Consider the following 24,197-nt stretch of genomic DNA (forward strand, 5'->3'; position numbering starts at 1 on the left):
ATACTAGTCTGATAACCACCTCCTCCTCCCACCCAGAGTAAGATTTACCAAAAAAATTCAAATTTCAAAACCAGCCAGCCATTGTTCTACTTCTGTAGAGATGCTCTCCAGGTTTGTGTTAATGTTGGTCTCGGTGCAAACTCCTTCTCTAGACAGGTACCTCTCAGGGGTTCTTACTAGCTGCCTACATCTGATGGTCTTTTGGCAGTTCTCCTCCAACTGTTCAATTTTCCCAGTCTTATACCTCTAAAGCATCAGATGGTGTTATTTGCTTGTAATATTGTCAATATACTAAATTCAAAATGGGATTGAAGTTTAGTTTTTTTTGGACGGTATCATTTAAACTGATTGGCCTACCAAGTTTGGTTTTGTGTCTAGGTAACCAAATACCCTAGATGCTGGACAATACGTTACATTGTATCTTATTCAGAAGATGTGGTGCTGTCAGGTAGTTCTGCTAGCTTTTAAACTCTTAAGGTATAGTACACCCACATCTTTGTAACATTGCCCCCCTCCAAGAAAGAAAAATTGATCATAATGAAAAGATGGCTTCATTCTTTCTATTCTGTAAATACATTACCCTAACATACTGATAATTTTCATCTAAGTTCACCTTAACTTCTTCCCATATAACTGTATGAAAACAACATTAAAGACAAATCTCATCCAAATTTTATCAGTTAAATCTGCAATAACACATCTGCGATTACATTCCTACAACCTGAAACATGTAAAACTTTTAATTTAAAAGTCCCTAACATAAGACTTCAATGAAGTAGTCTCATATTCTTGTCTTTAAAACAATCTAAGAATGTAAGAGGAATGTAATCCATGTACACCACCATCTTTGACACATTTTTAATGTGTATGTTACAAACAACGTTGTAAGACCAGTACCAAACTCAATAGTTCTTTTTTGATCGTGGAGCATCCTCTGGTGGATGTTAATCTTCTTCAAAAAGTAACCAACTGGCAGTTCAATCCCATCCTCATCTTCCTGTAGCAGTGCAGCTCCAACTCCTATGTCACTAGCATCAATGGCGACTTTAAAAGGTTTTGAAAAGTTTGGTGTAGCTAAAACTGGTTTAGTGGTTAATACTGATATCAATGGTCGAATGCTTCCCGGCATGGTTCTGTCCACCGAAACTTTTTGTGTTCTTCTTCAGCAAATCCATTAACGGTGCCACTACACTGCTGACATTTGGAACAAACTTCTGATAGAATCCACTGAGTCCTAAGAATTGAAGCACCTCTTTCTTAGAGGTTGGTCATGGAAATGCCTTGATGGCTTTTGTCTTTGCATTCTGTGGGGTCAACCTTTCATGACTGATGTTATGTCCCAAGAACGTCACCTCTGCTTTAGCAAATTCAGTTTTATTTAAGTTTATCACCAGTTTTGCTTTTCAGACGTTCAAAGAGTTCTGCCAACTGTACCATGTAATCATTCCAGGACTTAAAGATCTCTATGTCGTCCAAATAGACTGCACAGTTTACTAACCCAGCCACAACCCTGTTCATGAGTCTTTGGAATGTGATGGGTGTGTTCTTCATTCCAAAGGACATCACTTTAAACTGATTATAGCCTATTTTGGGTAACAAACAGAAATTTCTTTCGAAGCCTTTGATAAAAAGTTACCTGCCAGTAACCACACATTAAGACCAACTTGGTGATGTAACTGGCTTGTCTGACTTTCTCAATACAGTCCTCCAATCTAGGAATTGGATAGGAGTCTGATTTTGTAACGGCATTGACCTTCCGATAATTCACGTAGAATCATCGAATCCCATCCAGTTTGGGAACTAAGAAGATCAGCGAACCCCACTTGCTCTGGCTTGGTTCAATGATGTCCTCATCAATCATGGCCTCCACTCCTGGACCTGTCTGGCTTTGAGATGATTAAGCCAATAGGGGTGTTGTTTTATTGGAGCAGTATTGCCTATGTCTACTTCACGTACAATAACATTAGTCCTCCCCCATCTGATTCTTACATATGTCCTTATACTGCAGTAACAAATCTTTCAACTCCATTCTGTGCTCCTGAAACAGATAGCTTACTAATCTATCCCACTCCTCAAGGACTTATTTTTTAATCACATCAAAATTTGAAGTACATCAAAATCCATATCATCTGGATTTGTTTCCTCACTCTGCAGGGCAGTAACTAACACCTGTTTCACCAGTTCTTTCCCTCTCATCTAATTAGGGTTCCAACATGGTCACATGACATACCCGATACATTTTTTTTTCCTGTCTGGCATCTTTATTAGATAGTTCACCTGACTCAACTTTTTCTCAATTTGGTAGGGACCACTAAACCTGGCTTTGAAGGGATCTCCAAGACTGGTTACAGTACCAACACGTTATCCCCTTGGGAAAACGTCAGAATCTCACAGCTTTTAGCTGCCACCTGCTTCATTCTCCGCTGTGCCCTCTTTAGGTGCTGTTTAGCTACCTCACCTACTCAATTTAATCTCTCCCTCACTTCCGATACATAATCCAAGTGTGAGATCTCAGACTTTGGTCCTGTCAATTTTTCTTTAATTTCAAAGGGTCTTTCACTTCATGCCTGAATATTAACTTGAAGGGAGTGAATTGAATAGATTTACTTGTGGCAACTCTAATAGCAAACAATAAAAGAATAGGATACCTTTATCCCAACCATTTGAGTAATGCTGACAGTAATGTTCTCAAAAAAAGGTTTTCAAGGTCTGATGCCACCTTTCTAAAGCTCCCTGGAATTCAGGATGCTACACACTGGATTTAAAGTGCTGTATATCTAAGCTATCCATATCCTCAAACAGTTAGCAGTAAAAAAACTTGACCCTTGGTCTCGATTGAATCTCTGGGTAGCACATACCATGTGAAGAAAGCTACCGACTCCTCTACTACCCTTTTTGCTTTGGTACTCCATAATGGAATTGCCTTCAGAAACCTGGTAGACACATCCATTATGGTTAACAAGTACTGGTTCCCACTTTTAGTTCTCAGGAGGGGACCGATGCAGTCAATTATAACCAGCGTGAAAGGTTCTTCAAATGCGGGAATTGGCAACAATGGTGCTGGTTTTATTACCATCTGTGGCCTACCTACCTTTTGGCATGCATGGCATGTTAACATTCTTGCGCATTCCAGGCCAATAAACATGCTTTTGTACCTTAGCCGGAGTCTTTCGTACTCCTAGGTGACCTCCTACAGATAGTTCCTGTGCTACCAGTAATGCTTCCTGTCTGTATGCTACCAGCAACACAACCTCGTGCACTTCAGCCCATTTCTCCTCTGCACTAACCTGCCGTGGTCTCCATTTTCCCCTTAGGATTTTATCTTTCAAATAGTGACCCTCCGGAATATTCTCTGCCTCTTTTGGAGTGTGCATCCACATATCACTTATCGTTTTGTCTCATTGTTGCAAGTCTCTCAGCCTCTCGGGACTAAAAACACTTCTGTCTGACCCTCTGCCTGTTCAGGTTTTTCCTGCAGCATTACATCAAACAGGGTATCTGCTAACTGAACCTTGCTCTTTACTTTTCACTTTGTGCTGTGACTTATGATCGTGGGATCTCATTACCCCACAGTCTGGGAAAATACCAGGATATTTCTGTTTTAACTCCTCAGCTTCTTGGTTTTCCTTATGCTTCTCCACAACAAGGGGTGTCACTCCCACCTTCCATCCTGCCAAATCATTCCCAAGAATGAACCGAATTCCTGGAACTGACACTCTCAATCACTCCCACTGGCACTCCAACCTGATCTTACATAGGGAAGCATTACATTTCTGTCCACCTATCTCACAAATTACCACACTCTTCAGTAACACATCAGTCAGAGTGCATATTTGCTCATCCCTTATTATCAGCGATTGGTTAGATCTTGGATCTCTCAAAATTATAACTTTTGTCCTTCTCCCCCTATTCTTTGAGTAAACTTTACCCACAGAGGTGAATTCTTTGCAGAGATCAGGTACTAACTCCATACCCAGCCCCTGCCTAGGCTGTGCACTCTGGTGCAACTCCTTGGCTCTTCTTGTGATCTCCTTTACTACCTTCACTAATGCCACTGGTTTAGGTTCTTTCACCACATCTTTTCCCATAGTGCTTTTCTTTAATGACCAACACTGCTAACTTCTTTGCTATGCGTCCCACCTTCTGGTAGTGAAAACATCTTTTCCCAGTGCCCTTCTGAAACCACCGGCACTGTAATTTTCTGTGCCCCACACCATTATAGTGAAACATCTGGGGCCTTTCACCTCCTGCCCACCCTCTTGAGCTTCTGTAATCTGTGATAAATTCTTACCAGTGCACTTGATTCTTGGTTTCATAGTGTAGGATCCCCCCTTCTCCCAACTTCTATCCCTCGCAGGATAGAAATTCTGGCCAGAAGCTAGTCTTAAGCACCACCATGTATTCATCTGCCAGTACTGCTGCCCTTCTGACTTCCTCCACGTAAATTCTTACAATCTCTGAAAGTTTTTAAATTCATCCAGCAGAATAATCTCTTAAAGTCTCATAGTCTTATCTATTTTCAAAGCACGTATCCATCTACCAAAATGACATTTAATTCTTTTGAACTCAACTCAAGTCTGACCTGGTTCCTTTTTGGTGTTTCTAAATGACTGTCTATATGCTTCTGGTACCAATTCATGAACACTTAAAATAGCATGTTTAACTTCTTCATAATCCCTTGAGCCCTCATCTGACAGTGAGACAAATACCTCACTCACTCTGCCTACCAGTTTAGCCTGAACTAGCATTACCTATAAAATCCTGAGACCACTCCATCTGCCTAGCTAATTTTTCAAATGAAATAAAGGCGGCTTCAGCATCTTTCTCATCAAAATATGGCAGACCTTTTAACATATTGGTATATATCACTACCTTCACTTTTAATCTCCACCCTGTTAACTTGACTTTGCTAAGTTGCAGCTTCTCAAGGTCAAATTCTCTTTTCACTCAGTTAAGAACCTTCTTTCTTTTCCCTTCGCTCTTTCTCTCTCCCTCTCTGTTTCTCCTCCAATTCCATTTTCCTCAATTGTAACATAAAGGTTTTCTACCTCTACTGCACTTGTCAAATACTAAACTGTTTGAGAGAAACAGACTAACTCCCTTACAATTTCAGATTTACTTGTCCTTGGTTAAATCCAAATCTAACTTCTTTGCTAATGCTAAAAGTATGGCCTTTTTCTTTCCTTCTAAACTTTCTTGGCAAATTTGAGAATCACCTTAAATCTCATAAAACTGCTTTTAAAAAAAAGGTTAAGAGTCATTTCTCTCACTTTCAATCAACCACAAGTCACCGAAATTAAACAAAATTGTCTCACCTATGCCTTTTTTAAAGATCGAGAACACTAAGCTAACCTGCAGGAGTTTAAATGAGCGGAGATGTTGCATATTCCCAAATCTACTCAATTCTGTCTAAACCAGTTCAAATCACAAATCCAAGACCCAAACTGTTCAAACTGCAGACAAAAGCTCCCGAAACAGTTCAAATCCTGGATGAGCCCCCAAACTGTTATGACACAGGGTAAACCCTCCTGCTTAATTTAAACCAGCAACACAGAAGAGATTGATCCTGTGTAATAATCTGCAAAAATTCAAGAGGCCAAGAACTATTTAAAGTAAAAATTAACAACTTCAATTCTTAAAAGTATAACAGAAAATAACTAACAACTATTTACATCTCCTTCCTCTAACCTATCTTTTACTTTCCCTTCGATAATACTCGTCTGATAACCCCAACCCCCCAAATAAAATTTGCCAAAACATTTCAAATTTTAAAACCAGCCAGCTGTTGTATCTTCCTCTCTAGATTTGCTGTCCAGGTTGGCATCAATGTATTTCCTCAGAGGTACCTGTCTAGAGAAGGAGTTTGCACAGATTTCTTACTAGCTGCCGACATCTGTAGGTCTTTTGGTAGTTGTCCTCAACTGTTCAATCTTCCCCGGTCTTATACTCCCAAAGCATTGGATTTTGTCATTGACTTTTAAAGATGGTCAATATGCTAAATTCAAACTGGATTGGAGTTTGGTATTTTTGGGGGTATAATTTAAACTGATTGGCCTATCAAATTTGGTTTTGTTCCTACATAGCCAGCTAGCCTAGCTGCTGGACCACATGTTATATTGTATTTTATTCAGAACACAATGCTATTAGGTCGCTCTGCAAGCTTTTAACTCTTAAAAGGTGCAGTACACCCACATCTTCATAACACCATAATGTTAATTGCTGTATTTAATCCATTAGGGTTTTTTTTCTCAAGTGGACTTTTTAAATTGTAGGATTACAATTCACTGCAATACCACAAATCAATCTACTAGTTCTTACCTCCAGACCTCCCTAGACCTTCCCTTCCAGCCAGCTGGGTTCCATATGACATTTGCCCAGACGATGAACTAGACCCAGGATATCTGTAGGCAGGGAATGGAGGTGGTGGTGGTGGTGGCAGTGGTGGTGGTGGTGGTGGTGGTGGAGATATTGAGGACAAACTTGGCTTGTTGGAAAAGCTGGGTAGTTTTGGTGGCAAGGCTGGAGGAACTTCAATACTATTCAAAAAAGGGGGAGGTGGTGGTAGAGCATTTTCAGTTTTATTATAGGGAGTAAAGGCAGGGCCTGGAGGTAAGGGAGGTGGAGGGGGAGGAGGCAGAGGAAAATCGGTACAGTCTTCAATATAAAGTAGAGAAGGTGGAGGCGGAGCAGGGAATATAAAACCTGAAGCTTGCTCTTGAAAATTATAGGAAGGTGGTGGAGATGGTGGCGGTGGAGGTGGAGGTGATGGTGGTTGTTGTATGTATTGAAATTTAAATGGTTTAACATTTGCAAGTATAGGTGGATGAGGGGGAGGAATTGAAGGAGCAACTGGTGGTGAAGGTGATTGTATTGTTGTTGCAGTTTTTGTATATTTATTATTGAAAGAAGATGAGGATGAAGATGTAGAAGAGGGACATGTTGACAGAGCTTTATTCTGACTTGAAGGAGGTATAAGGGCAGACATGATAAGATGGTTTTGAACTGTCTTTTGACCTTTAGATAAATCAAAGGGTTCTGGACATTCAGGTTGCTTAAATGCATTTCTCTCATTTCTGGCACTTTCGTTCTGGACCGAGTGTCTTGATGGTGGGACTTTCATACCGAAAGTTTGAACAGCTGGTTTGGAACCTCTTTCTGAAACCAATTACAAATAGAATGAATAAAAACATTGAAGTGCATTTACTAACTAAAATCTATCACATTGTACTTTGCAATCATACTTATCATGAAACTAGTTTTTCAATTCATCTATGAAAGACATGGTGAAAAATATGGAGTCAAAACGAAGGGGTGCACCAATTTGTGGGGATTTTGTTTAGTCTCTAGTAAAAGCATGTAAACAGCAAAACATGTCTTTAGAAATCTTGAACACAAAACCTTCATTAGCACAATTGCCATATTACTAAATGTAGCAATTAACGAAATGCTCACCTCCACATAAGTAATATTGGCTTGATTGTTGTACTGCTAAATATTAAAATCTTAATGGCTGTAACTATAGAAATTTTATGAAGGCATTAAACAGATTTGTCTTAGCTTCACACTGCTTATGTTGATATACCCACCAACATAATGGAAATTCAAATGTGCAAAAAGCAAAAACTAAATGAAGTAATTGGGAAAATATGAAAGGATGGTTTTATAAAATTCAGTCTAGTTAATCTAATAATTGGTCAATTATTTACTTTTAAAATACTACTTGCTTTCTCTCCCCTGAACCTCAGCAAGTGATATAGACCAGTCTGGAGAGGAATCAACATGTCAAAGAACATTTCCATTGAACCTAGGAATGGGAGGCGAAAAGCAGCTCTGGATAGTTTCCATCACATGTAACCGTGCAGCCCAAATCTAGTGGGGCCTGGATAGGTGACTTCTTTCATAACAAAGCTAGCCTTTGAAGTTGCCTGCAGCAATGTGAGAAAATGCAAACATAACCTTTCAATAGTTGAACAAACGCTTGCTGACAATAAGGGGTTCTCTGCTGGTCCAACTTCATTATTAGGTGATCGGTCTAGCATTTTGAACAATTATTTTCACACAAGGAACATTTGACGCATCAATCTTTGCCCAGTAAAGGCTGGTACATTTTCTTCTTCAGAGATACTGGGCACCGCATCAGCTTTCCAGCAGCTCATTAAGTCAATGAATTAATCTTCACCATTTCAATTAAGGTCAATGATTTGCATACCAGCAGCTTTTGTCAAATCTTGGGGCCTTATGTCACTATCAGTACATAAACTGGTTTGACCACAGTATATGAAGTGTACCAACATAAATCTCATTTTCTTCTACTTTGGGATATTGCTTTATTTGGTAGTACTGCTTAAAGTTGAAATATTCCAATTTTTACAGGACAGTTATTTGATACGATAGCATACTCAAGTTCTGATGTCTCTTTTAAAATTAAGCTTGTTCACCATCTAAGGACACAGGAATCCTGATCTCACCTAGTGCACACCCTGTAATATGTCTGCCTCTAAAGTCTTTTTGATCGGTACATCCTTGCTTAAGATGATCTGCGTGTACCGCTCATAAACAAAGCTTTTCACTGCTCATCAGTACATGTAACAATAAAGCAAATCAATCTTTTACACTCCAGGCAGAATAGTACATTAAATTGATGAGATATAGAAATTCTACATATGCAAACAAGTTATTTATATACTGACTGCACTTTCAATCACTTCACTTTTATGTTGAATTGAAAAAAGCCATTCATAATATCGTAGTACCAAAATGGGGAAACTCTTTATGAAGTGGTACCACAATTTAGTTCCTTCATGATTTGCATTTCTTCAGATTTCCATATCCCTTTGTACCACAAACAAACAATCTACAGTCTCTTTCCACTTCTATTCTTATTGCCAAAACACACAATCGCACACAATTTATATTCCATCTGTCCATTTTTGCCCACTGAACTTTTCCATATCACTTTGCAAATTTTATTTAACCTTCTCACAACCTGCTTTCCTAACATTTAGTCCAATCATCCAAGTCATTAGGATTATAAATAATTACGGCCCCAAAAATGATCCTTGGAGCTATTCAACAGGCACAGTATGCCAACCAGAAAATGACCAATTTGCCCTGACACTGTTCCCTGCCCATTATCCATTCCTCTATGAGATGCTAATATATTACTCCAACACCATAATATTAGGTAGTCATCCTTTATGTGATACCTTGTCAAATACCTTGTTAAATACCTTTAAGAATTCCAAACACTGTCAATTTACTGATTCAATTTTATCCTTCTGTGTTTGTTATCATTCACAAATGTATGGAAGTTTGTCAAATTTGATTTGCCTTTCATAAAACCATGCTGAATCTGTTTGATTATATAATAGGTTTTCTAAATCTCTTCCTCCTGCTTTCTTCACAATGCATTTCCTGCAATAAGTAGCCAAGACAGGTTGCTCTCATTACTGGGGTCACTCAGGTGGCTCCTCAATTAAAACAGGAATCTTGAGATTTAAACATGATAAAGACCCTGATCCCTGTAAACTGAGCCAGGTTAGGACTAGAACAGTGAAAGGGGAAATAGACAGTATAGGCAATACAAGGAACTGATGGGAGAGAAGTAAACAGCATCTATAATGATGATAAATATATTTTAATGCATTAAATGTCAACATGTAATGACATGATTGGATATCACATTTTAGTTTGAATATGGATTGAATAATAGTCATGAATAGGAGCTTAAATATGATTGGGTAATACCAGTCATGAGTACTAACTTGGAATGCAAGTTGTCCAATCATGATTGGACAGAAATATTAAAAAAAAAGAGTTAAAAGTGTGCAAGGCTATAATTGGAAAGCATCACTTGTTGAAATAATAAATCAGTAGCTTATCTGTAACAACAGTATAAACCTTTTTATTGGGATGACGTTTTGAGTTGTATGCTAGTTTCTTAAGGTGAACATCTCCCATGACTGCACAAATAAAACTTAGAGAAGAAACAGGAGTCTTGTTTGTTCAAAGGAGGAAATAAAAGAGTTTAAATTATTCCTATACACACACACACACACACAGATGCATTTGGAACTCCAAACCCACTAAACCAGGTATCCAAATCAAAATCCCGATTGGTCACCATTGACTTTTAAAAGATTAATTACTTCAATTTTGTGTGTAGTCATCTATTTGTTAGAAATAGTTGTGCTCGAAACAAAGACACCTGTCAGGAATGCAGAAGGAAAATTAATAACCTTAAAATTATCATTGGCAGGTGAACATACACACATTGGGAACACAATATAATAAGACTGCACTATTTCAAACGTGATTAAGTTGTCCAACCAAACTACCTGAAGCATCTCGCTGTCCAGCAGGTCTGAGAACAGGAAATCCTTCCTGAAACAAGCCACCACCCACTGCAGGCTGTGTTGATGCTCCAACCACCGCTCCTGCACCACACCCATTCTTGGGTTCTGCAGACAAATAACAGATGTCCAGGTTATAGTTTGGATATAACCAATTAGAGCAACAGTCACGAGAACATGCTTTAAGATAGATAGTTGTAATTGGAATGATAATTTACAAAAACACATTTTAAACAGAAGATTCCTACAAAAGTTTTAAAAATTAGCAACATGCTACAAATGTTCCCACATTTTCCAGATTATACCTTTCTATTTAAAAATAATGTATTGCATTTCTGAAAATACGTTCTTGATGAGTGAGTCTCCATTTTGGCAGTATGGTCCTGCAAAACTACTATTGACTTTCGACTTCAAGTGTCTAATTTATTTTACTCATTTACTACCAAGAGGTGCCACTATGAATTTATGAACTACAATAATCAAACAATTTTTGTAAAACATTACCATCTTTACAGTGGATATATTCTTACTGCCAAAATGCACAATTTATATTCCATCTGTCCATTTTTGCCCATTGAACTTTTCTATATCACTTTGCAAATTCTGTTTAACCTTCTCAACCTGCTTTCCTACCATTTAGTCCAATCATCCAAGTCATTAGGATTATAAATAATTACGGCCCCAGAAATGATCCTTGGAGCTATTCATCATGTTCAGTATGCCAACCCGAAAATGACCGATTTGCCCTGACACGGTCTCTAAGTCCGTGTAGATCCCAAGTCCCTTTAGCAGATTTAAGGCTTGAAAACACGAAAAGGTGAATTGTGTATGGTAACCCACAGAACTGGTATGGCATCACAGTGAAACACTTACTGTCAATGACTGGGGCGCTCCGGTCATTGATTTGTGTCACCTTTTTCAACCGTACTCCTTTGTGGATATCGCTTAGCAAAGCATTCCGTCCTGTTAGCTCATCTGTATTTTGTTTGGGAAGTTCGACATGTGCCTGTAGGAAGTTTGCAACCTATTAATGAATCTTCTTGCATTCACACAAAACTTTTCAGATTTAGTAAGTTACAAGATAAATAGTAGAAGCTGAAACTACAGTAAATATTGGTTTAAATAAAATCATATTAGCATGTTGTCTCATTAAGAAATTGTAAATGGTTTATCAGTCAATTTAGCTAAATTAGCTTCAGGTGTCAACAAAACTTACACTGGAGAAACTTCTAAAGCATGGAGAGCCTTATGTCTCCAAGTGTATACATTTCCTGAAGGAGATTGCTTGTTTTAGTTTTGGTCTCATAATGACTTGCAATTATTCACCGATTATGGAGCCAGGTGATCTGAACACAAGAGCTAAGTTGTACTGAGCTAGAATCCACTGTATAAATAATGGGGAGGCTATTGTTGCAGATATGTAGTTAAGTATAGAAATCTGTTTGGCTTGCACAGTTCTTCTGTAGGCTTTATGGGAATGGCAACTTACCATCTGACATGCCATTTAAATACACAAAACAGAGCAGAGCAGTGCAATGTTCCCGGACTGACATTGCAGATACAGTCTAAACCTTAAAACAGTTGAGGTTTTGTCCAAATACATTAAGTACCATTTTTTAATTGTATGATATGACTTAGTCGCCACCATACCACCTTTCCTGCACTAACTAATAACTATTACGAACATGAAGAATCATTCTTTCAGATTTTAATTGTATCTTGAGATGTAAAAAGATATAAATTACATTTTCTTTTAGTCTCTTGATCTAATTATTAATAAAGTTTTTAACCTTCCTATCTTTCATTACCTGTACTTGATATGACATTGGATTAAAGTATTCTAGTTTATACTTCAGACAAATACCTGCAATATTCATCAATACTTCTTCACTCTGAACATTAAAGGAGTACACAGTTGCTTCTGCCATTCACACAGATCTTAGGCTACACATCTGGGTGCATCACACAAATTCCATCTGTCACTTGTAGCAATTTGTTGCACATCAAGAAAAACAAAGTGTAATGAATGGCAGGGACATTTACTCATCAGCTTCAATAGAGCCTGATACTGTGCATTGCACAAAGATATTGTAGCACGCTTGTCAAATAACTTCTGATGTCTAACATACTAGAATTGGAAGACAGTCAAATTCACTTAACATTAAGTCTAGTGCTATCAAGTCTAGTGGACTTAAATTGTACTATAAAAAAAAAGAGATGGTGATTATTTACTAGAAGACAGACTGCAGAAAGCTACAGAATGGAGGGATTTGGGAGTTCTCACCTGTAATCTCAAAAAAAAATTAGCAGCCAAGTTCAGTGGGTAACACAAAGCAAATGGAATGTTGGCCTTTATTTCAAAGTGAATGAAGTGTAAAGGAAGGGAAGCATACAAGGCACTCGTGAGCCCATAGCTGGAATACTGCAAACAGTTTGGTAACTGTTCTGAAGATAGATATATTGACATTGGAGGTAGTCCAGAGAAGGATCACTGGGCTGATACCAGGTATAGTGGGATTGTTTTGAGAGGTTGAATAGATTATGCCTGTACTTGGAACAGAGAAGAGTGAAAGGCAGCTCTCCGACCCATCCAACCCAAACTTTGGGTCCACTACGTGGATGACACCTTTGTCATCACCCAACGAAACAAATTAGAGGAAACCTATAACGCCATCAATAATACCCTTACTGGCATAAAATTCACAGAAGAGAACAACAAACTGCCATCCCTAGATGCCACAGCAGAGTGAACACTCAAATGGGAAACTTCAAACTTGCGTCTACAGAAAAACACCACATATGGACCAAATACTGAACAATAGAAGCAAATCATCCCAACATCCACAACCAGAGCTGCGCTAGGACACTATTGCAATGAGCCACTACACACTGCAGCACTGAGGAACTACAAAGAGCAGAACAGAAATACCAACATAGCGTATTCAAGAAGATCGAGTACCCAATAAACAGTCCTCCGATTCCTCAGCAACAAGCCCAAGTAAGCAGACAATGCATCCAGAAACCCTGGCCGCTTTACCTGACAAAGACATCGGAAATTATTTCCACACTACTCAGATCTCTTGGCATCATTGTAGCCCACAAAACTTACCAACGCACTAAAACAGCAACTAGTGAACGTAAAATACTCTATACAAACAAGCAAAATGAATGTAATTTATAAAATACTTTGTTAGTACTGTAACAAACACTACATCAGACAAACCGACTGAAAACTAGCCTCCAGGATACATAAACATCAACTAGCCACATAAAGGTATAACCCACTCTCACTAGTCTCCTTCCATACAAAGGAGGACACCACTTTGACGGGGACAAGCCAAAGACATGTACAAGAATGACTGGCAGTAGGGCATTCCCACAAATCGATTGGGATCCCATCTACCATCCTCAGAGAAAAAGAACTGGAAATGACATCACCCACCCAAAGAAACAAATAGAAAGTGGGACAGAACACCAATGCTTCACCAGAGGCTCATTGAGGTTACCTAGTACAGTGATGAAATGTGTGAAAACAAACATTCCAGCTCAGAGAGCTAACTTACATCCACAGTTGCCTCTATCAAATTTGAAATTTCGGTCTGCTAGTTTCTCACATTAACCTAGCAGAAAATCAATTACAAACCAACTCCGTTGACTCTACAAAAGCTCTTCTGATAATGATTAGTCTGTGGGTATCACTAATAGCCTCACAGAGCCATACTCACCAAACCCTACAAACAAACAAAATCCCAGACATCACTACCACTAAATAGTTGGAAAGGAGTTGCTTTTAGAGTCCTCAAAGTCTTGCGGCACCAGGTCAAACGTGGGTAAGGAAATTTCCTACTATCACTATTCTTTCTGCATCCCAACTTATCCCCAGTCCTTCAGCTAATAAAACAAACAGTTCTTTTCCAGGCTGAATACCACTTGGGGGAAGCATTGAGGATGGTCAGGGTCACAGAATGCATTCTGTGTGAGGGAGCTCAATGTCTTTCTCCAAGAGTGACTCAGTAGCACCACTATAAATTGGGTTGCTGAGTCCGAAAGGACATACCTTTAACACTGGTCAGTAGCAGATGTTTAAAGAACCAAGTGGGTAAAATCTAATTTACCTTATCCTCACCAATCTACTGGTTGCAGTTCTCAGAAGCAACCACAGCACAGTCCTTGAGAGAAGGCTTCATCTTCGCCTTGAGGATATACTCAAGTGTGTTGTGCAGCACTGCCACAATGTTGAACAAGATAAATTTCAAACTGATCGAGCAACTCAAAATTTCAGACACCCAAGAGATGCTGTGAGCCATGTTCTCTTCATTTTTTATGTCCTCTGAATCTCTGGAGGTCCATGCTTGGCAATAGCTTCCAGTAGCAGAAGACAATGTGGCTGCACAGCTTAGAGGAAATGCTGGCTGCAGACCATCAGCAACAAGAGGAGGCAATCCCACAATCAGCTCCAGCCTCCATGACGGGACAATCCAGAAAATCAATGCAAGTGACAAAGCTGAAGTATTTGCACCCAACTCCAGCCGGAACTGCACAGTTGATAATCCAACTCAGCCACATCCTCCTAAAAGATCCCCAGCAAAGATATCAGTCAATTCTCTCTATAATAATATCAAAAAGAGCTGAAGGCACCGAATTCTGCAAAAGCTACAATTGCTAACAACATCCCGGCAATGATTCTGAAGACTTGTTTGTGAATTTTCTGCCCTTAGTAAAGCTATTTTGGTACAGCCACAACAGTGACATCTACCTGGCAACATTGAAAATTGCAGGAACTAATTTCTGCAGATGCTGCAATCTGTACTGGAAACAAATGCTGGAAAATCACAGCGGGTCAGACAGCATCCATGGTGACAGCAAGCTAGCGTTTGGAGTCTAGATGACTCTTTAGCACAGCTAATTGAGCTAGTACAGCTCTGGACAAGCTGTACAAGGACAAAGTTTTTGCAAAAAAGAATAAAATTCCTGGAAGCAGTGGCTTACAAGCCAAGTTCTATTCTTCTGGCAGGTACCACATGCGAATCCATGAGGATGAGTAACATCACCTTCATCTACACATGGACAGGGGAAGTGTGTGCACGCATGCAATAGAGAGCATGAGAACATCAGAAATTGACAACCAATTCTGTATGTGTATTACAGAATCTGGTCAATAGGTCATTGCCAATCAGGTCACATCTGTTGTGCGATTAGGGATTCACCCCAACCAAACTTGTGGTGTACCAGGCAGGAAGATCACGGAGAGTCACGTGCTCTTCAGGGATACAATCACCTATGTGTAGGATGAGGGGGAGGGAGGGGTGGTGGTGGACACCTGCCTCATCAGCCTGAACCCTTTGACAGGATATCACACCCCTACTTGGCAGATGCTCTCTCCAAAATGGGCTTGAGAGAGAAACTATTTGGATCCGTTCATTCTATGCCAACATAGTTATTGCACTCTCAATTCAACAGGTGGGAATCAAAGCTTTCTGATCAGATCCAGAGTCAGGCAGGGCTGCCCACTCTGGTTTGTGTGTGCTCTATTGAGCCATTTACCGGGTCCATCAGGAAGGATGAGCCAGAGAGGGGCGACTACTCCTTCAGTGGGGGGCCGACAGGTTAAGGACTCCCTGTACCTGGATGATGCTGCTGTTTTCTGCTCAGATCCACTGTCAGTGCACAGACTCATGTGCATCTGTGACCAGTTTGAACGGGCCTTGGGGCCAAGGTAAACCGAGGCAAAAGCAAAGCCATGCTCTTTTCAAAACTGGGCCGAGCAATCCTCTATTCCCCTTCACAGTCAGGACAGGGCACCTGAAGGTGCTGGATATTTGGTTGGAGGGGCTGGAGTGTGCACCAAAGTCTTGAGGAGCAGGTCACGAACATTGGGCAGGTGGGACCATGGTGGGTAAAAACCTCATCACCAGGTGAGAGGTACTCATTAAAATGTACATGGTGCAAGTTTGGCCTATTTCCCGAACCTGCACCACTGCAGTCACCTGGTCCATCTTTCACTTCTGTAGACATTGAAGATGGACTGCATCCAAAAGGGACACCATGTGCAAAGACCAGGACAAAAACAGGAAATAAAAAAAACATGCTACCCTTGCCCTGATGGACATCTTTGTGTGGCTGCATCAAGCTGTGAATCCTCAGTACACAAACACCAAGTGTCACTACATACGGAGGTTCTACCTATGAGAAAGTCTATAGCCTTAAAACTCATCTTTAAAACATTTAGACTAAAAAGTGTAATGCTGAATTGTAGAACACATTAACTGCACGAGGAAATAGACAGGAAGGCTCAGAAATGGTGAGGGGGGGGAAAAAAAAAACTTTGGAATGTAAAAGATAGGGACACCTGGGCTCACCAAGTGATAAAGTTGTCTTACAGCATCCAGTTACGAACATTTGCCTTAGCATCGGTGAATCTGTGTGAACAGGACACCAAGTGATAACACTCCCAGCCGTTCCCTTCTGAAATTAATGACAGCATTTGATGCTGACCCTGAAATGAAACTTTGTCATTAACAGTCAGATGGTGCCAATTATAATGGATTCTTATTACCCCTTGCAAGCAGGGCAGTCACAGAGAGAAAAGAAATCTTTGCTGTTACAAAACCCTGACTTGACAGTTCAAAAAGGAGAGAGATTTTAGTGGTGAGTCTGTTGAATCCAATAGAAAATTAACTCTTCGTGTTTATCTGCTTTGGATCGAATTTAATTGCATTGAGACTTTGACTTTGAGTAGCCATTACTGATTATGAAATGCAAACTGTAAAAGGAAATATTGATAAAGCTTTAAACTTACTTGTTGTTTTTACAGACTGCCCCACTGTCAATTCTAACTAATCAGACCTTATGTCTTATTTGACTTTGAATCACAAACTTGAAGGCATGTTTAATTCAAGACGAATTAATCATTTTAAGTACAACTTTGCAGTAACATTTCAGCCTCAGGTTCAGAATGATTCTGTGCTTAAGATAAAAAGCAGGAATCTGCTCCCAGCTTAAAATTATTCTAAGAGAAAGTAAGGACTACAGATGCTGGAGATCAGAGCTTAAAAAGGTGTTGCTGGAAAAGCGCAGCAGGTCAGGCAGCATCAAAGAAACAGGAGAATCGACGTTTCGGGCATAAGCCCTTCTTCAGGAATCATAGTTGCTGCGCTTTTTCAGCGACACATTTAAGCTAAAATTATTCTAAACCTAACACTGAAGAGATACTGACACAATCTGTCAGGAAGCCATTTTATGGTCAAAAGTCTGCACTCCTTGCTAAGCCATCTCGTAAAACAATGATATCTGACATGCGTGTTGTGCAAGGTTACCTTTTGCCATCTCCCACTTAATTTAGATTGGTACTTCTTTATAGGAACTTCTATCGCCACAGATGCCTAACCTGGCTGGATTTCTTTTTCCCACCTAATGAATAGCTCAAGGCCTGTAGGAGTGATCAGTCAAACGCACACAGACCAAATCAATTAACTTTTCTTTCTTACGAATTATTGTCTTTCACTGTTGTCTGTCTAATTAAGAACATGCAATTTTTTTTGTAAACTTTTGTATAGTGGAAGCCACTGTGTGTCAGTACATCGTAGTAGCCTGCTGGAGCACTTGAAGAGCTGGTACCCTAGTCTCCTAGGTTATTAGAACCTAGTTAGTTTAGCTTATAGGTATCGGTGTTATGTTGCAACAGTGCTGCTATTAGTGAATAAAGGGGATGACTAAAGTTAAACCAGTCTGTTTGTAAGAGGTTTTTATTCCAGAGTTCCAAATAGTACGATCTCCGAGATGAGCCAAGAGAGAGGCTTTATGGGTCGAGTCCACAAGGGATTCCTAGGCTGTCTCAAATCTGTACTTTAACACCTGCCCCCGGTGTTGCAAAGGATGGGCCTGGCCACACTGTCGTGGAATGCTCCAAGTAGTTGGACCATTCAGTATGACCTGTCCTTCATGGAGAAGCTTGTGAAGGAAACCCTTTTGACCACAAGTCCATCAGGAATTGGTCAGCACGTAATGTCCTAGAGACCCATTTGGGAAAGGGAGAGGGCAGATCCTGTTGAGCGGTTCCCTGGGCAGACGGTCAACAAGCATCAGGACATTGCTTCGTGGGTGGGGAGAATGGCCGCTCACTGAGATCCTTTATGTATGCCCAGCCTCTGCACCATCGCAAGCTGTCCTCGAAGCAGCTGTGGAGGGGGAAAGAGACGGTCACACCTCCTTCTGGAATGTGCCTATGCAAAGAGAGTTTGGAGAGGAATTCAGTGGCGTTTGTCGAGGTTCATCCCAAGCAGCTCAGTGACCCGGGATGCCATGCTGTATGGTCTGTTCCCCAGGAAGCATACCTGGAGGACCGTCAACTCAATGAAAGATGCTCTTTGGTCTGCGTGAAATTTGTTGGTCCTCCAGTTGAAGGAGTGGACCCTGACCATGTATTGCAGACTGGCACATTCAAAAAAGGCCCAGGACTATGTGCTGAGGGACATGCTGAAGCTTGGGGCAGCTGCTGCCAAGGCATGGTGGGGAATACTACTGTGTAAAGATCTTTCTGCTGAAGATTAATGGGGTCCATTCAGTAACTGGGCCCTGCTGATGCCTTAGCTAAATGCCAAGACATTGACTGCAAATAGAGAGTATGGGGAACAAAGACTTCAATTTGTTCTAAGTATAGAGTATAGGTATGAACAGCTCCATTAAATGTATATGTACCAAAATATTTCTAAGTATATTTTTATATTTAAAAATTTAGAATAGTTTTAGGAATTATAGTTTTAACTGTAAATAAATCAAGGTATTTTATTGCAAAAGAGAGAAGCTACACAAAAGTAAATATAAATCAAACAAGCCTATATGTAAAAAACCCAAGATAAACTTGGCTTAGCTTTTAAGGTCAAAATTAAAAATAGTTGAATAATGACCGATCCAAGGTTTTATTGAGCTAACTAAAGAATCCTAAAAGAACCCAAAACCTCCATTAGCAACACAAGTTTTCCCATAAGTTGCAGAACTTGTAGTACTGACTCAATAGAATCTGTGATACTTTAATCTAAGTAGGAGATTGGAGTTGCACACTGGTCAGTTACATCTAGGCTTTTTAGAAAGAAGAAAATTCTGCCAGACTACCATGCTTCTGTGTCTAATGTAGGAGGAACATGTTAGTAGGAATATTATTGTGCCAGCTTGAGAAAGACAAGGACTCAATACTGTAAGACTAACTGCCTCTTTCAATGCCTGCTGTATCAGTTGCTTCTGGTGGAGAAGGTGGGCCAGATCAGCTTCAGAAATTGCTTCCCTTCTCTACAAGAACCATTGTCGCAGGACTTCTAGCAATTTGTCAGTGAGTTTAGAGTTCCTTTGTCTATGACACTCAATCCATTGGTAATATTGATGCAGTCTTAGCTACCTAAATAGCAGATTGCTGTAATTCACACCTGATATAGTCTGAAGTATCGATTCGGTTCCATTCTTGGATAGCATGATATGTAGATGTTAAAGTGAAAATTGGCAGAGTGCAAGGTTTGGCAAAAGCTTGAATTTAACTAGAGTTCTCAGCTTCTTAGAGCACCTTCGCCTTAGTGATGGTCACCACATTCACCACTCCCCAGGACTCTCAAAGTTATGGCATTCTGATGTCTTCCATTATGTAAACTGATGCAATTTATCTATTTGGTTCCTCCACTTTTTCTTTGTTCCCATTTATTACTTCCCAGCCTCAGTTTCCCAGCATCTAATGTCCATTCTTGCCTTTCTCATCTTTTATAGATCTAAAAAAAAAGACCTGCAATCTTCTTTTGTATTACTAGCTAGCTCACCCACATATTTCATCTTTTCTATTCTCCGCAGAAATCCTCAGCTGGTTTTTAAAAGGCTTTTTGATCCTCTTGCTACCCACTAATCTTCACCAGAAGTTTTTTTTTTAAAAATGCTTCTCTTAAGATGCATTTCTGATTTGCCTCCCAAATTATCCCCAGAAACGCTTGCCAGTGCTGCCCTACTAGGCTTCCCTTCCAATCAACTCTGGCCAGCTTCTCCCTCATCTTTGTAGTTACCTTTATTCAATGGTAATACTGTTACATCTGATTCCAGGTTCTCCCTCTCAAACTGGAAAATGAATTCGAACAGATTATGATCACTGCCCTCTAGGTTCCATTGCCTTAAAATCATTAAATGAAGTCTGCCTTATTACACATCACCAAACTCAGAAGTGTCCGATAAGCTCTTCCAAAAATAAAAAAAAAACATCTGTCAACACGCCACAAATTCCTTTTCTTGAGATCTACTATCAACTGGATTTTCCCAGTCCACAAGTCCCTTGTTGAATATTATAAAATTGTGGTTTTCTTACATGCCTTTTCTATGCCCTGATTTATTTTCTTCCCCACATTCTGACTACTGTTAAGAGGCCTGTACATAAGACCCATAATTCTTCATGACTCAACTCTATCCACACCTATTCTACACCCTCTGACCCTACATAACTTCTTGCTACGAATTTAATTTCTTACTAAGGAGGTAACCCTGCCCCCTCTGCTCATTGTATCACTAGGATGCACATCCTTGGATATTTAGCCCCCAGTCCTGATCCCCTTGCAGCCAAGTCTCTGTAATATCCACAACAATTAATTCAAACCTGCACTTTAGGCTCATTTACCTGGTTTCATACATTGCACTTAAATGAGTGCAACACCCTCAGTCCTGCATTGACTGCCCACTTCTCATAGATGTCCACCTTTCTGCTGTGACTGAAGTTGGACGCTTGACTCTTTCCATACCCTGTTCTATTACCTGTTCTGGAAACTTTAACTTGTGAGTCTCCCCTCCCCTCCAAACCCCCTTAACTTTTTCCATAATTTTCCATGAACCTACCCTCCATGATTTGGTTTCATGGAATTCAATCCACAGCCCTAGTTATGCATGATTCAGGTGGATGTTAAAGATAACACAGGTTGGGTAAGTTTGACAAATCAAAAATAGATCAAAAATGAACACTTTACTTCACTCATTGTTATTCCCATCAACCTGTCTAGCAATCTATGATTCTACAAAACCACACAAAGTCATGATTACTCCTGTTATCCTCAATATTTGGGTCTTCTTACTTACATTGGGGCTAGGGCAGTTGGACAGTGAATAATCTTTTTTTCTGCACATTAGAATGGAACTACCCAGTTTGTGAGCACCACCATTTTCAAGAATGGATGTGCAGCTCTTTCACCTAACACACACTTTCCACCCACATCAAAAATGGGTGGAAGCATATTTGATGCTTCCAAATCAAATATGGAAGCACTCCTGGGAGAGTTTCCAAGCTGCTCTGATTACCGAAGAACTCCTGGCCTTAAGGTTTCAGGGGAATGTTCACCAGCAGACAGCTGGCATGAGTCCTGCGGAGGACCTTACAAAGGCTCCAAATTTTTAGTAGAGGAACATATTTTATCCCAGAGGTGATTGATTACTGAAGGCGGTCTACTGGCTCTGTTAAGGATAACTTTAAAAATTTGTTGTTGCTCAGTTCATCCAATGTCTCCTCTCTGGAGTGATACTAAAGTGTTAAAAGGTTGCTTGCTGGAACTTATACCAGATACATAGATAACTATTTGTGATGAATCTCGGTTTGCCTATTTGGAAGTTTAAGAGTTGATTTACCATTCTTCTATTCATACGAGTGAAAGATATGGACCCATTGATATTAATTTACCTACTGTTGGATTAAGTCACATGATTGACGTGCTCCTGCAGCACCATAAGTTAATGCAATATAAGCATCAGACAACAACTGCAGAATATGTACTTTCCCATCACAACCTGCATTCTTTAGATTGCAAGATTTTAGATTTCCTGAACATTGGTAGGGTGATCCATCTTGTTGCTGCACTTATTTCCTTTCCCACAGAAATACTATAAAAACTTTGCGATACCAGTTTTTATATTCTCTTAAACTGTCACAACTAGCCTAATGGAAAGCAAAGCAGGAACAAATAAAAAGCACATTACTAGAAAAATATATTAACCAATATACATCAATAAAGCAAGCATCATCATGGTACTCCAAACAGTTATGGCAACGTATTGCTCACACATACTATTTTGTTAGTCACATTTTGCAGTATAATGCATTTCCTGAAGCAATGGTTGGTGTCTGCGGAATTTTGTAAATTTAGTTCCCTGCATAAATATGCATTGGGAAGCAGAATTTAGAGGCTCTCTCATTTGATTTACATCGGAATTCACAAATAGTACTGAAATGGGAAGCTCTAAAATCAGGAATATGAACTTGTGAAATTATTTCCCAAAAAAAAAGTCACATTACTGCTGTTTAAAAAGTATGCAAAAAATATAGTGAAAAGTGGCAAATCTGTATACAAATGGCAGAGTCAAACTGTTTCTCTGCTCAGATACTGCCAGACCACCAGAGTTCCTGCTGCACTTAGTATTTTGCTTTCACCGGTGTACAGCTTTTTTTAATTTTGTGACATCTGGGAAAACAAAACATGAAGTACAAATACAAACAATACATTGCTTGTGCCAGTTATACCAGTTCACCCATCATCCCTGGTCTCATTGATACGCATTGGCTGCCATTCTGCTACTGGCATACCACCCCCCCCACCTCCATCCAGGGCCCCCAACAGTCCTTCCAGGGGAGAGAGAGTGTGCAAGATTCAGCTGCCTCTCCTCCAACCTAGTTTACTGCAGCAGGTGCTCCCAATGTGATCTTCTCTACATTGGGGAGAGCAAACATTTTAGGGAACGGTTCGCTGAGCATCTCAAACAGGCCCGCAGAGGCCAACTGGACCTCCCAGTCACCGACCATTTTAATTCTTCTGCCCATTCCCTTTCCAAAATGACCATCCTTGGCCTCCTCCATTGCCACAACGAACCATACTGCAAAGTGGAGGAACAACACCTCAGCTTCCACCTGGGCCGTCTACAGTGCGGAGGACTCAATGTTGAGTTCTCCAATTTCAAATAGCCTCCCTTCCCATCTCCTGACTCCTTTCTCAGCCCTTCCTCCTCCCTTCCATTCCTCCCAGCCACCTACCAGATTTATTTCTCCCATTGACTAACCTGGTCATACACTGTCGTCACCTAGCCCCACTTCACCACCCTGCCCCTACCTCCCACTTTATCTGCAGCCCCCCGCCCCCAGTCCTGAAGAAGGGGTCCACCTGAAACATTGACTTCACCTCCTAATGCTGCCTGGCTTGCTGTGTTCCTACAGCCTCCTGCTGGTCTACTTTGGATTCCAGCATCTACAGTTTTGTCTCTAGAAACATCCAATTCCCATGAATGAATTTTAAAAAATCTGTACTGGTTCTACAAGATAAAAACAATGGACCTTTCCAGTTCTGAACATCCTTTGTTTCCAAAGATTAGGGAATAATAAATCAGAATTGGAACAGCTATAATGTTTTCTCTCCCTAAACTGGAGCACATTCAGGCCACTGACACTAACCAGATGAAACAGGAGCAGTTTATCATAATGGCTCAGTAAGATTATCCAGTGAACAGCTGAGGAATAGAACATCTCATGCTTGGTGCTGTGATCATTGTCTTCACAGAATAACAATTAGCACTGGTTCCATCAGAAATGGTGTAGACCTGAAAAGGAACTGCTTTATCTTTCTCACTTACTCTCCATTAAGCTGGCCAAATGTATACTTGCATTACCAAATGCTTGTCAAAGTATACAGTAACCTAGATTTTATTATATTAACAAAAATATGACAACGATGCCTTTTAAAATAAATTATACTGGTATGTTTCAGAAGTTAAGTGCAAATTACAAAACATTGAGACTGTAGGACTAAAGACACAATGATTTATAAAGAGGAATAAAAGAGTCTGGTGCTGGAA

General features: G+C 40.0%; 1 protein-coding gene across 7 annotated transcripts in view; it reads right to left on the reverse strand.

The window, feature by feature from the left end:
- Positions 1 to 24,197, reverse strand: part of LOC140480311 (WAS/WASL-interacting protein family member 3-like) — a 102,502-nt gene that overhangs the window by 23,509 nt on the left and 54,796 nt on the right. For all 7 annotated transcript variants that reach the window (XR_011961255.1, XM_072575026.1, XM_072575027.1 and 4 more), the window contains 3 exons: positions 11,226 to 11,358; positions 10,338 to 10,460; positions 6,319 to 7,155 (listed from right to left, as the gene is read on the reverse strand). Coding sequence is in view for 6 of the 7 variants with exons in the window: in XM_072575026.1 (XP_072431127.1) it covers positions 6,319 to 7,155; positions 10,338 to 10,460; positions 11,226 to 11,358 (1,093 nt within the window). In the remaining variant the exon portion in view is untranslated. The remainder of the gene's footprint in view (positions 1 to 6,318; positions 7,156 to 10,337; positions 10,461 to 11,225; positions 11,359 to 24,197) is intronic.

Source organism: Chiloscyllium punctatum, chromosome 8, assembly GCF_047496795.1.
Source record: "Chiloscyllium punctatum isolate Juve2018m chromosome 8, sChiPun1.3, whole genome shotgun sequence".
NCBI lineage: Eukaryota > Metazoa > Chordata > Chondrichthyes > Orectolobiformes > Hemiscylliidae > Chiloscyllium > Chiloscyllium punctatum.